Genomic DNA, 14,184 nt, shown 5'->3' with positions numbered 1-14,184 from the left:
GGAAAGTACAGTACAGTGATGTACACAATTCGTGATGTGAGCATTGCAATCAAATATGTGGGATAATGTGAGGGGGGAATGGTTGCCAGCTAGCTTATATAACAACACTGTTATTTTATTATATAAAGATGTTTTATAACATTGCATGGTTAAAGTACAAGTTAAATAAACATTAAATAAACATTATGTTTTAATAATACAAAGTACTTTTTTTGTTGTTGTTACAGCAAGCTTTCCTTGTGTACATGGTGGCTGGTTAAGGGTTTGAATCTTGGCTCTGTGTTTTCAGTAAGCCAGTACCTATTTTATAAGGAGAGTTTGGGCAAGGCTCCCTAACACTGCTACTGCTTACTGAGCATGCCCTAGTGGCTGCAGCTTTGGGGCTTTGAGTCTGCCAGGAGAAAAGCAAAAAATAATTGTTCTCTGCGTTTTGCTCTGATTGCATATTTTAACTTATTTTTTGATTTTCACGTTTGATATTCTATCTAGAATCCTCGGATGGACTTAACACCTTGCTGAAAGAACCTCGACAAGCTCAGCGCCCACAAAAACCCCGGGGGGCAGATGATTGGGCAATACCATGTAACCCACTGCATCCAGTGAGAAAACTTGGTACAGGCCAATTTAGAGTGATATCGACAGGTAAGTGAGATTTATTTATAGGTGGTTGTTTGGATTTTTTTTTAAATAAATATTAAGTCAGTATATTATACAATAGTATTTGTAAATGACTAAGAACTAGTTGTCAAGTCACCACCTTCTACTCCCATATATAGGATTTCTCAAATGCATCTTCTGGAATGTCCTACTTTAATCAGATTGACCTTCTCCAGCCCTGGAAATATTCAAATGCAACCTGAAAACTATTTCTAATCAAGCAAGCATATAATCTTATAATCAAATGAGTTTAGCTGGTCACTAAACCCCCATTGCTTCAAATTAAAACAATGGTGGTTTAGCAAGTTTAGTTTTTGCCGACCTCGGGGTCGGCGGACCGTATTGCAACCATTTTTTCGCATTCCCGCTGGTGCAGGAACATTAATGCATACATTTTTTGCATTAACGGTTCAACGAGAAAAAATGTTTGTGTTGAACCGCTAACGCGAAAAAATGTATGCGTTAATGTTCCTGCACCAGCGGGAATGCAAAAAAATGGTCGCAATGCGGCCCGCCGACCCCGAGGTTGGCAAAAGCTAAACTTGCTGACAGAGGGGAACCGGAGCAGCAGTGAGTGACTACGAGGGCACAGGATGGCTGCATGGTGCTGGTAGAAGCCCCAGGTAAGTGAAACTCATTTTTTTTGCCTGATAATTCCTTTAAGCTATGCATAAAGCACATAGTGTCATATCCTATTCCAGGTGATAAGGAGCTTGCATAAGAGGATTACCGGCAATTCTAATTACCAGTTTCACTCATGCAATGGCTGAGTAATGCTCCATAACACTCAGCTTCAGTTTTTTGATCTGTAGTACTGTGGTACTGTCTTTCAAGACCACAGCACTGCTGCCTCCCTCCCAGAAGAGGCCGTGCACCCAACGTCAACTGCGAGGGGTACAGTCAAAAATGGCGCCTGTGAAAAATGGCGCGGGGTAATGCCGTTAATGGCATCTTGCTACTAAAGTTATTTAACGTTTCAGAAATGTCCTGAAATGTTAAATAACTTTAGTACTAATAATATAAATAGAATGGGATAGTGACAACTCAATATGAGCGATTAGGGATCAATTAAATGCTGACAGCATTCCTGAGTCTAAGGGAGTAACAATCATCCAGCAGCCTGGCGTCTCAGTCTTTGTAATATATCTACATTAAAGGCTATAGAGAGGTGAGCTCCGAACTTTTCCCACTCTCCCTAACACAGATCATGTCTCAGTCCCCTGAGATAGTGGCAGATGCTCCAGGTCTGGAGGTTACAAGGTCTCCTATTAATTCTCCTCTCTGGCATTCACACATTCCTCAGCCTTATCTCAGTGTGCTGTTTACTTACTTTTATTTATGACACTCTCTGCACTTTAACCATTACCCTGCTGGCATCTCTGTGGCCAGTTTTAACAACGTCTCTCTTGTACAGTGTACCTCAATAGTTGAAATTAATTATATTTCTAGCTCATTATCTATCTACTGATATTTAATAGGTTGTCAGGCTTTTATTATGTTATAATCGTCACTGCAAATTTTTCATTGCTTTCATTCATATGAGAGTGGTGGCTGCCATATTTATTTCCTTTTAAACCAGCGCTGTCCAACTGGCAGCCCACGAGCCGCATCCGGCCCGCCAGGCCTCCTGCTGCGGCCCACTTCTCTCCCTGAGATGCAGGCATGGCTTGCGCTATGAGCGCCATGCCTGCTCCCTCATATAGTTCCCTCTCCTGTGTCCGCTCTGCCTCTGCCTCACAGCTCAGACCTCATAGATCGTGGCGACTGAAGCAAGCAGAGTGTGCATGGTACCCGCATACACGGAGTACGTCACATGCGGAAGTGACATCATTAGTCACTCCGCATGTAAAGTTCAGCTGCACGGGTGCCATGCGCACTCTGCTTGCTGTCGCCGCAATCTGTGAGGTCTGAGCTGTGAGGCAGCGCCAGTGGGGACACAGGAGAAGGCATTGGTGGGCAGCGCTCTGCAGAGGTAACGGGAGGGTTGGAGGCACTGGACACCTCTCACTATCTAACGGGGAGGGCACCTGTCACTACCTCATCTGGGGGGACAACTGTCACTATCTAACTGGGGGGGGGCACCTGTCACTTCCTCAGCTGGGGGGGGGACACCTGTCACTATCTGGGAAGCACCTGTCACTACCTCATCTGGGGGAACACCTGTCACTATCTAACTGGGGAGGCACCTGTCACTACCTCAACTGGGGGGCACCTGTCACTACCTCATCCGGCCACACCACGGCATCACCGCCAGCCCGGCCACAGCATCACCGCAAGGCCTTTCAGCCCACACATCATCCCCAATCCGGCCAAAAACAGTATTGCCAGGCCAGCCAGGCACAGCAGCCAGTAGAGGAGAATTTAGAAGCCAGGTGAGAGGTGTCTACCATATTAAAGGGGCATTCTGCCTATTTATGTGAAATGCTGTCTATTTATGTGCCTCATGACTGCTGAATTTGTCATGTTGGGGGCCTCATGATTGCTGAATTTGTCTTTTTGGGGGCCTCATGATTTGTTGGGGGCCTCATGATTGCTAAATTTGTCTTGTTGGGGGCATCATGATTGCTGAATTTGTCTTGTTGGGGGCCTCATGATTTGTTAGGGGCCTCATGATTGCTGAATTTGTCTTGTTGGGGGCCTCATGATTTGTTGGGGGCCTCATGATTGCTGAATTTGTCCTGTTGGGGATCACATGATTGCTAACTGCGAGACTATAGGAAAGCTGAATCATCATCATCATATGAGACAATAGCATTAAACCTACTTTTTTAGCTTTTTAAAACGGAAAATAAAACTGGGAGGTTCTTAAAAAAAAGAATACATTTTCCTGGAGTAGGATGGATGTGTAATGATCAGTGATGTATCTGATAAACAGAACGAGCTCTATCAGCACAATAGTCAGTACTTTATTTAGAGTGTGATCACATGTGATTTGGTGCACAGTAATATTCCGGAATATGTGCAAGTGATAGCCCTTAGTGACAGGGGCTATCACTAACTGAGAGTGTGGTCGTACAGGCAATGTCGTTAACAGATCGGTCAGTATAGGTACAAAGTCGAGAGGCAAAAATCTGTGTAAGTATTCAGGCAAGAGTCGACAACAGATCAGATTGGCAGAAGTACAGAATCGTGAGGCAAGATCAAGGTAAGTATTCAGGCAAGAGTCGGCAACAGATCAGATTGGCAGAAGTACAGAATCATAGGGCAGAGAGTAGTCAGAAGAACAGGCAAAAGGTCATACACAATATATTCAATAACAGTATAATATTATTCCTGAGCTACAGTAAGTGTGAATCCCCGGGGTCCTGCCGGATTAAGCACACACGGATCTGACTAAAGTCTGAGAGCTTGCACTGTGAAGTTTCAGCAACAACAGACGAAGAGCAAATGACCCGCACATCCTTAAATACAAATGGCAATTCCACAGAGCCGCCCAGAAGGTCCAGCCAATCAGAAGACAGGCTGTTGTAAGCCGACCTCCAGGTCAGCTGACACGTCTCCGCAGCCCATAAAGATGCTGGCACTGCACGCGCACACGAGCCAGCCGCCCTCTATGCGCCTCAGACAGCCCGGACCTCCCAGAGACTGCGAGGAGGCCCGGAGATGCCGCAGCAGCGACCGTCGTGACGTCAGACGCAGAAGCGGCGGACGTGCCGCCATCCGCCCGAGAGGTAATTCCAACATCCCTGACACTACCCCTCCCCCCCCCCCCCCCCCCCCTGAGGCGTGGACTCTGGACATGCCCAGAATGGTTTCCCGGGATGTAACGAATTAAATTGTTGTTTTAATTCCTCAGCATACAGACGCTTGGCAGGAACCCATGATCTTTCCTCAGGACCATACCCCTTCCAGTGGACCAGATACTGTACAGAATTCCACACCCTACGAGAATCCAGAATATCCTCAATTTCAAATTCAGGCTCCCCATCAATCGCTACAGGGGGGGGGGGGAGAGGAATCCACAGCATCAGGTTTTAATAGTGAAACGTGAAATGATTTCACACCCCTCATACTGGTCGGAAGCGCGACTCTGTACGTCACCTCATTAATTTTTTCACTAATGGGGTACGGGTCAATATACCTAGGCCCCAACTTGACTGAGGGTTGCCTTAAGGCAATATGATGAGTGGAGACCCAGACCATGTCACTTGGTGCAAAAACCCACTCAGGGGATCGCCTTTTGTCCGCTTGCTTCTTTTGAGCTTCGAAAGCTTTCTCTAAATTAACTTTCACCATGGCCCAAGTTATTTTTAAAGACTCTTGCCACCCTTCCAAAGCCCGGAAAGGGAGAATTACCCACAGGTAAAGGAGAGAACTTAGGGGATCTCCCTGTGACTACCTGAAATGGTGAAAAGCCTGAGGACGAATTTCTGAGATTGTTATGTGCAAATTCTGCAAAAGGAAGGAACTTAACCCATTCATGCTGAGCATCCCCCACATAACATCTAAGGAATTGTTCGAGGGATTGATTCATCCTTTCAATCTGCTTTTTTGTCTGTGGCTGGTAACCCGAAGAAAAAGACAGAGTTAAACGGAGTGACTGACAGAAAGCTTGCCAAAATCTGGACACAAACTGCACTCCTCTGTCTGAAACCCCATTCACCGGTATGCCATGCAGCCGGAAAACATGGGTGATAAACAAGTCAGCAAGCTCTTGAGCTGAAGGAAGTTTTTTCAGGGGCACAAAATGAACCATTTTGCTAAAACGGTCCACTACCACCCATATAACAGTCAACCCTTCTGAACTAGGAAGTTCCCCCACAAAGTCCATTGAAATGTCCAAGGTTCTGTAGGTACTGGTAAGGGTTGTAGTGTCCCTGCAGGAGCTTGCCTGGAAGCTTTGCTGCGAGCACAAACTGAACAGGACAGTACAAACTCCTTGCAATCATTTTTTATAGATGGCCACCACACACAACGGGACAAGAGTTCTTGGGTTCTAGTGATACCCGGGTGTCCTACATTCTTATGACAGTGGAATAACTGCAAAATATGAAGCCGCAAATGGAGTGGTACAAACAGGAGACCCTCCGGTTTCCCCTCTGGATAGTCCTGTTGAAAAGACCCCAGAGTGGTTGTCAAAACCTCCTGAGGTTCAGTAGCTGCCACCACTACATGCTCAGGTAGAATATTAACGGGTGATGAGGGCCGAACTGTCTCAGACTCAAAACTACGGGATAAAGCGTCTGCCTTGATATTTTTGTTACCCGACTTATAGGTGATTATGAACCTGAACCTATAGAAGAAGAGTGCCCACCGAGCCTGTCTTGGGTTGAGCCTCTTCGCCCCTTCAATATAATCTAAGTTCTTATGGTCAGTATAAACCGTGATCACATGTTCAGCTCCCTCCAACCAGTGACGCCACTCCTCAAACGCCATTTTAATTGCCAACAACTCTCTGTTACCGATATCATAATTTCTCTCTGCTGATAAACATTTATGAGAAAAAAACGCACATGGGTGCAAACGTCCCTGAGTTCCTGAGTGCTGAGACAGAACAGCCCCCACCCCTATCTTGGAGGCATCCACCTCCACGATGAAAGGACAAGACACATCTACATGTCTGAGGATAGGGGCAGAATAGAACAGTGCCTTCAACTGTAAAAAGGCTACACAAGCTTCCTCGGACCAGTTGCAAACATCAGCTCTAGTGTTGCTCAAATACCCCTTTTTAAAATTCGAGTTTGGTCGAATTCGAATAGTAAATTATTCGAGGTCAGTCGAATATTCGAGTCGAATAATTTTTACTATTCGATTCGACCTCGGACTTCGAGCTCACTATTCGAGTCGGTATTCGAGCTAACTATTCGAGCTGACTATTCGAATTGGCCTTAAATAGCTTCCAACACTTGTTTTGAGGGTGAATGATGCAAGAAACCTCTTTTTTTCCAAGTAACAACAGCAAGTGATTATGTGGGGATGTTCCTTTAAAAAAAAAATGTGGAAAGAGAAGTTGTGTCCTTAATTTTGTTCAGTAGTGTTACTGTATATTCTTCTTCTTCTTCTTCTTCTTCTTCTTCTTCTTCTTCTTCTTCTTCTTCTTCTTCTTCTTCTTCTTCTTCTTCTTCTTCTTCTTCTTCTTCTTCTTCTTCTTCTTCTTCTTCTTCTTCTTCTTCTTCTTCTTCTTCTTCATCATCATCATCATCATCATCATCATCATCTTCTTCTTCTTCTTCTTCATCTTCTTCTGGCAGTGGAAACACAAAGACAGCAGGAGGTAAATTCAGCAGCAGGAGGAGGAGGATGAGTGTGTGGCAGCAGGCAGTCAATGAGGCAGGCAGCTCGCCGTGACATAATAGCCCTGGTACCTAGCGGTGATACCAGGGCTGTAAATAAACACAACAGGAGGTCCCAGACAGCGGTCGTGCAGCCCACATTGTGTCCAATACACAACTGGGACAACACAGTTTTCAACCCGGGCACCTCAGAAAAATTAAACCTTTTTTTTTTTTTTAATGGTTTGTTTGGTTTTTGGTTTTGCAACCAATATAGCTATTGTTTGACGTAATAGCTGGTGGCAGAGTGGCAGCAGAAGGTAAATCATCTGTGTACCCTGGCAGTGGGAAACACAGACAGACAGCAGCAGCAGCAGCAGCAGGAGGAGGTATGGAGGAGCAGTGTGAGTGTGGCAGCAGGTAGGCAGCGTGACATAATAGCCCTGGTACCTAGCGGTGATACCAGGGCTGTAAATAAACACAACAGGAGGTCCCAGACAGCGGTCGTGCAGCCCACATTGTGTCCAATACACAACTGGGACAACACAGTTTTCAACCCGGGCACCTCAGAAAAATTAAACCTTTTTTTTTTTTTTAATGGTTTGTTTGGTTTTTGGTTTTGCAACCAATATAGCTATTGTTTGACGTAATAGCTGGTGGCAGAGTGGCAGCAGAAGGTAAATCATCTGTGTACCCTGGCAGTGGGAAACACAGACAGACAGCAGCAGCAGCAGCAGGAGGAGGTATGGAGGAGCAGTGTGAGTGTGGCAGCAGGTAGGCAGCGTGACATAATAGCCCTGGTACCTAGCGGTGATACCAGGGCTGTAAATAAACACAACAGGAGGTCCCAGACAGCGGTCGTGCAGCCCACATTGTGTCCAATACACAACTGGGACAACACAGTTTTCAACCCGGGCACCTCAGAAAAATTAAACCTTTTTTTTTTTTTTAATGGTTTGTTTGGTTTTTGGTTTTGCAACCAATATAGCTATTGTTTGACGTAATAGCTGGTGGCAGAGTGGCAGCAGAAGGTAAATCATCTGTGTACCCTGGCAGTGGGAAACACAGACAGACAGCAGAAGGGCAGTACACAGCAGCCCACTGTAGGTGTAAAATGTGTGGCTGCAGGCGACGTAATAGTCAAAGTGAACCAGGCTGGCTTAGCGAGCAGGAGCCAGGAGGTGGTAAAGGGTGGTAAGGCACATTAACGATGGTTCCGGCAGCCAGTTCATGTCCCCCTCTCGCCGACAACAGGGGCCAGGAACTCGCCTTCCACCCACGCCTGGTTCATCTTGAGAAACGTCAGTCTGTCCACAGACTTGTGAGACAGACGTGAGCGTTTCTCGGTGACCACGCCACCAGCTGCACTGAAGCAGCGCTCGGACAGCACGCTGGAAGGGGGGCAGGACAGCACTTCCAGGGCGTACTGCGCCAGCTCGCTCCAGATCTCCATGCGCTTGACCCAATACTCCATGGGATCAACAGGGGCATCGCTGTCAAGCCCGCTGTACGACCCCATGTAGTCAGCCACCATGCTGGTCAGGCGTTGGCTGTGACCGGAGGAGGATGCTGCTGCATGCATCTCCTCTCTAGTCACTGCTGCCGGAGCCTCTACAGTCCTGTAGAGCTCGTGGCTGAGAGACAGCAGGTCTGTGGGGCGCTTGCTGCTGCTGGATGCAGGCACCTGCTGCTGCCTCTGTGCTGGCTGCTGGACAGTGGGGGTGGAAGGCTGGGGGAAGGCTTCCTCCAAGCGCTCAACAAGGGCCTGCTGCAAGCTCCTTATTTGTTGCGCTGGGTCTCCTCCTGCAGGCGGCAGGAACTGGCTCAACTTCCCCTTAAGGCGTGGGTCCAACATCATGCTGATCCAGATGTCCTCCCTCTGCTTCATCTGGATCACCCTGGGATCCCTGCGCAGGCACGTCAGCATGTGCGCTGCCATTGGGAAGAGGCGGGCCACGTCTGCTGGCACATCGACGTCAGTGCTGTCCTCATCCTCCTCCTCTGCCGCCTCATCCTCTCTCCACCCCCGCACCAACTCAGCTGCGCTGTGCTGATCCCCCTCATCAGCAGCCAGGTCAGGGACCTCCACCAAGTCCTCCTCCTCCTCCCCCTCAGAGGTGGACTGCGCAGCTGGTTGCCGCTCCTGCTGGTCCAAGGCTGCCGCTCCCTGTTCCAGCAAAGCATCGAGGGCCCTGTTCAGCAGAGAAACCAGGGGCACCCACTCGCAGACCATAGCATGGTCCCTGCTCACCATGTTTGTGGCCTGCAGGAAGGGAGCCAGCACTAAGCACACCTGCTGCATGTGCCTCCAGTCATCATCGGGGACGATGGACGGTAAGTTGCTGGTCTTGTCCCTTCTCAGAGCTGCGGAAATAGTGGCCAGGGCAAGGTACTCTTTGACAGCGCGCCTCTGTTCAACCAGACGCTCCAACATCGCCAGGGTGGAGTTCCAGCGAGTCGGAACGTCAAGGATCAGCCGATGGCGTGGCAGATCCAGCTCCTTTTGCACGTCTTCCAGGCTCGCACAGGCTGCAGCCGAGCGCCGGAAGTGACGCACAACATTCCTTGCCGTTTCCAGCAGTTCGCCCATCCCCTGGTAGGTGCGCAGGAACTTCTGCACCACCAGGTTCAGCACGTGGGCAAGACAGGGGATGTGGGTCAGGTTTCCCCTGTCTATTGCGGCAACCAGATTGGCCCCATTGTCGGCCACCACCTCTCCGACTCTGAGGCCTCTGGGGGTCAGCCAAATCCTCTCCTGCTCCTGGAGTTTGGCCAACACATGGGTTGCCGTCAGCTTGGTCTTCCCAAGGCTGACCAAGTGCAGCAGCGCTTGGCAGTGGCGGGCCTTCACGCTGCTGCTGAGGCGGGGGGTTTGGCCAGGTGTGCCGGAGGATGGCAGAGGATCGGAGGAACCTGCTGCAGTTCCCCTGAGCCTGCGGGGTGGCACCACCCACTGTGTTGCTGCTGCTGCTGTGCCCGCTGCTGCTCTCCCATCCTCACCCCCTTCCACCAAGCTGACCCAGTGGACAGTGAAGGACAGGTAGCGGCCTGTCCCGAAGCGGCTGCTCCAGGAGTCCATGGTGACGTGGACCCTTTCACCAACCGCGTGCTCCAGCCCTCGCTCCACATTGGCCATCACAAAGCGGTGCAGTGCAGGAATGGCCTTGCGGGAGAAAAAGTGTCTGCTGGGGAGCTGCCAGTCTGGGGCTGCGCAAGCAAGCAGCGCACGAATGTCGCTCCCCTCCTGCACGAGCGTGTACGGCAGGAGTTGGGAGCACATGGCCCGTGCCAGCAAGCCGTTCAGCTGCCGCACGCGACGGCTGCTGGGAGGCAGAGCCCTAACCACCCCCTGGAAGGACTCGCTCAAAAGGCTCTGGCGTGGCCTTTTGCTGACACGGGAATCAGCAGACACAGCAGAGGAGGCCACTGAGGACTGGCTGCCAGAACAGGCCTCAGTGTCGGCGGCAGGAGTTGCAGAGGGGGGAGGAGCAGTGCGTTTCCGCACTCCTGCTGGTGCTGCTGGAGGAGCAGGAGGGCGGGTGGCTGCTGTTGCTGCTGCTGCTGCTGAAGGCTGTGCAGTGATGGGTGTGGTGCCACTGCCAGCACCAGATGCCTTCAGCCTCTGGAACTCCTCATGCTGGTGGAAATGTTTAGCCGCAAGGTGGTTGATGAGCGAGCTGGTGCAGAACTTTAAGGGGTCTGCACCTCTGCTCAACTTCCGCTGACAGTGGTTGCAAGTGGCGTACTTGCTGTACACAGTGGGCATGGTGAAATATCGCCAGATTGGTGACTTAAACATCCCCCTACGGCATGGAAGCGCTGCTGCCTGTCTCCCTGTGGTGGTTGGGGGGGGGGCTTGGGGGGCTTGGGTGCGGCTGGTGGTGGTACTGGCTGATGCTGCTGCTGCTGCTGCTGAGCCTGAGACACCAGCAGGGTGTGGGACGCTGCCAATGCTTGCAATGATGCGCCTCCTTGCAAGGCCCACAAGCGCATCCTCCTCCTCCTCCTCAGAGCTGCTGAGGACGACATCCCCTGGAGGTGGTGGCACCCAGTCTCTGTCTGTCACCGGGTCATCATCATCCTCCCCCTCCTGAAACATGTCCTGCTGGGATGAGGACCCCCCAAACTCCTCTCCTGATGCATGGATGGGCTGCTTGACTGTCGCCACAGTCTTGCTGTCCAATCCCTCATCCCCCAAAGTGCCCATCAGCATCTCCTCCTCAAGATCGCCAACAACAGCAGACAATTTACTCATGATGCCTGGGGTCAAAAGACTGCTGAATGACAGGTCGGCGAGTGACGGTGAACTGGCCTCCTCCCCAGACCCTGCTGGGCGGCTGCTGCGAACAGGGGTGGTGGTGGTGGTGGTGGTGGTGGTGAGGGTGGAGGCCTCGGATGCAGAGCTGATGGCGGGCTGCTCATCCTCCGTCATGAGTTGCACCACAGTGTCTGCATCCTTTTCCTCAATGGGACGTTTCCGACCCGGCTGGAGGAAAATGGGAGCAGGTGCTACACGCTGCTGCTGCGTCTCTGCAGCGTGAGTTGCAGATGCTCCTGCTGGGCGGCGCCCAAGGCGTCCACGGCCAGTGGCTATGGGAGGAATGTTAGCCACTGACGCTGCTGCTGCTGCTGCGGAACTGTGCATGGTGGCGCGCCCGCGGCCGCGGCCGCGGCTTGCCACAATGCTGCTCCCTCTCCTCCTGATTCCCTTGCTGCCCTTCCCCTTGCCCAAACCGCGCTGGCTGCCACTTCCAGACATCTTCAATGTTTTGGGCGTATAGACAAAAGTTTTTTAAAAGGGCGGGTGAAAAGTGGGGTACTTTAATGGAGTGGGTTGGTTGGTGAGGTGACTGAGTGAGTGTCCCCTAGTACAGTAAGTAAGTAGTAACAGTCAGGAAGTACAACTAGCAGTTACAATAATCAGTAGTAATCACAAGTAAATTTAGTGTGTGTACACTCAGACAGTGAGTGCACGCACGCAGGAGCTAGTAGCCTATGAACACAGTGACTGAGTGTCCTAGACTCCTAGTACAGTAAGAGTAAGTAGTAACAGTAAGTAGAACTAACTAATTACAATAATCAATCAGCGATCAGAAGGAAATAGAGTGTGGGTGGTGTGTGTACACTCAGACAGTGAGTGACCGCACGCAGGAGCTAGTAGCCTATGGACAGTGACTGAGTGTCCTAGACTCCTAGTACAGTAAGAGTAAGTAGTAACAGTAAGTAGAACTAACTAATTACAATAATCAATCAGCGATCAGAAGGAAATGGAGTGTGGGTGGTGTGTGTACACTCAGACAGTGAGTGACCGCACGCAGGAGCTAGTAGCCTATGAACACAGTGACTGAGTGTCCTAGACTCCTAGTACAGTAAGAGTAAGTAGTAACAGTAAGTAGAACTAACTAATTACAATAATCAATCAGCGATCAGAAGGAAATGGAGTGTGGGTGTGTGTACACTCAGACAGTGAGTGCACGCACGCAGGAGCTAGTAGCCTATGAACACAGTGACTGAGTGTCCTAGACTCCTAGTACAGTAAGAGTAAGTAGTAACAGTAAGTACAACTAACTAATTACAATAATCAATCAGCGATCAGAAGGAAATAGAGTGTGGGTGGTGTGTGTACACTCAGACAGTGAGTGACCGCACGCAGGAGCTAGTAGCCTATGAACACAGTGACTGAGTGTCCTAGACTCCTAGTACAGTAAGAGTAAGTAGTAACAGTAAGTAGAACTAACTAATTACAATAATCAATCAGCGATCAGAAGGAAATGGAGTGTGGGTGGTGTGTGTACACTCAGACAGTGAGTGACCGCACGCAGGAGCTAGTAGCCTATATGAACAGTGACACTGAGTGTCCCTACGGGTACAGTAAGAGTAAGTAGTAAGTAAGTACAAATAACTAACAATAATCTATCAGTAATCAGAAGGAAATAGAGTGTGTGTACACACACAGACAGTGAGTGAGTGCACACACGCAGGAGCTAGCTAGTAGCCTATAAACAGTGACAGTCAGTGAGTGTCCTACTCCTAGTACAGTATAACTACAATACTATTAGTAAAGGACAGCAGAAATACTGGTATAGATGAGAGAAATAAACAGAGGACAGCTGCCCACAGAGGCAAGGCCCCCCTGAGGCCTAAACCTGTAAGCTTGCAGCAGCTGCCTGTCTCTAATGTAACACACAAGCTACTAACTAAAATACAATGTCTATCTAACTAACAACAATATAGGTGTATATGGCAGGTGTAGGTGAGCAAAAACGCTAGGTAAATGATCACAATAGAGCACTTGCTAAGCCAAAGCACAAAGGAGCAACTCTCTCTCTGTACAAGTCTCAGGCAAGCATGGAGAAACGGAACATGGCGGCCGCTATTTATAGGGTAGGGGCTGGCCAGGGTCCCCCTCTGTGATTGGCTGCCGTCAGAGGGCCTGGGAGCCCTCTGATTGGCTCTAAGGACATCAATCTGGGCTATGACGCTATTCGAGCTCGGTACCGAGCTCGAATAGCGCCGGGTTGCTCGAATAGCTCGAATAGTGAATGGGCTATTCGAGTGTACTCGGATAGCCCATTCGAATAGCTACAGCTATTCGGAGCTCGAATACCGAGCTCGAATAGCTGAAAAAGAGCTCGAATATTCGAGCTACTCGAATATTCGAGCTCTGCTGAGCACCACTAATCAGCTCCTTTTTTTGTCAGATTGGTGAGAGGGGTGACCACAGAGGAGAAGCCTTTGATGAATTTCCTGTAATAGTTTGCGAAACCCAGGAATCTTTGGAGTGCCTTCAAACCCACGGGTTGAGGCCACTCCAAAACAGCAGAGACTTTCTTGGGATCCATAGACAGTCCAGAGATAATATACCCCAGAAAAGGGACCTCAGAGACTTCAAATGAACATATCTCAATCTTTGCATATAAACTATTTTGCCTTAGTTTATTCAGAACAAACTGTACGTGCTCTCTTTGTTCCTCAAGATTTTTTTTTAAAAATTAAAATGTCGTCTAAATAGACAACAACAAACCGACCTAGTACCTCTCTGAAAATCTCATTTACTAACTCCTGAAAAACCGCAGGAGCATTACACAACCAGAAGGGCATCGCTAAATATTCATAATGCCCGTCGGGTGTGTTGAAGGCCGTTTTCCACTCGTCCCCCTGTCTAATATGAATCAAATTGTAAACCCCTCTCAGGTCTAGTTTGGAGAACAATTGGGCTCCAGCTACTTGTGAAAAAAGATCTTCAATCAACGGCAGGGGGTAGCGATTGGGAATTGTAATCTTGTTCAGAGCTCTGTAGTCAATACAAGGACGG

The 14,184-nt window shown here is 49.4% G+C and overlaps 1 protein-coding gene across 1 annotated transcript in view; it reads left to right on the top strand.

The window, feature by feature from the left end:
• The first annotated feature begins 245 nt into the window (after positions 1 to 245).
• LOC137536841 (proto-oncogene tyrosine-protein kinase LCK-like) overlaps positions 246 to 14,184 on the top strand; it is a 369,228-nt gene continuing 355,289 nt past the window's right edge. Inside the window, exons 1-2 of the mRNA XM_068259030.1 lie at positions 246 to 255; positions 490 to 642. Coding sequence (XP_068115131.1) covers positions 246 to 255; positions 490 to 642 — 163 coding nt within the window. The remainder of the gene's footprint in view (positions 256 to 489; positions 643 to 14,184) is intronic.

The sequence above is a fragment of the Hyperolius riggenbachi genome, chromosome 10, assembly GCF_040937935.1.
Source record: "Hyperolius riggenbachi isolate aHypRig1 chromosome 10, aHypRig1.pri, whole genome shotgun sequence".
NCBI classification, from domain to species: Eukaryota; Metazoa; Chordata; class Amphibia; order Anura; family Hyperoliidae; genus Hyperolius; species Hyperolius riggenbachi.
Note: the sequence above shows the minus strand (reverse complement) of the source record. Positions and strands in the feature narration are given on the sequence as shown.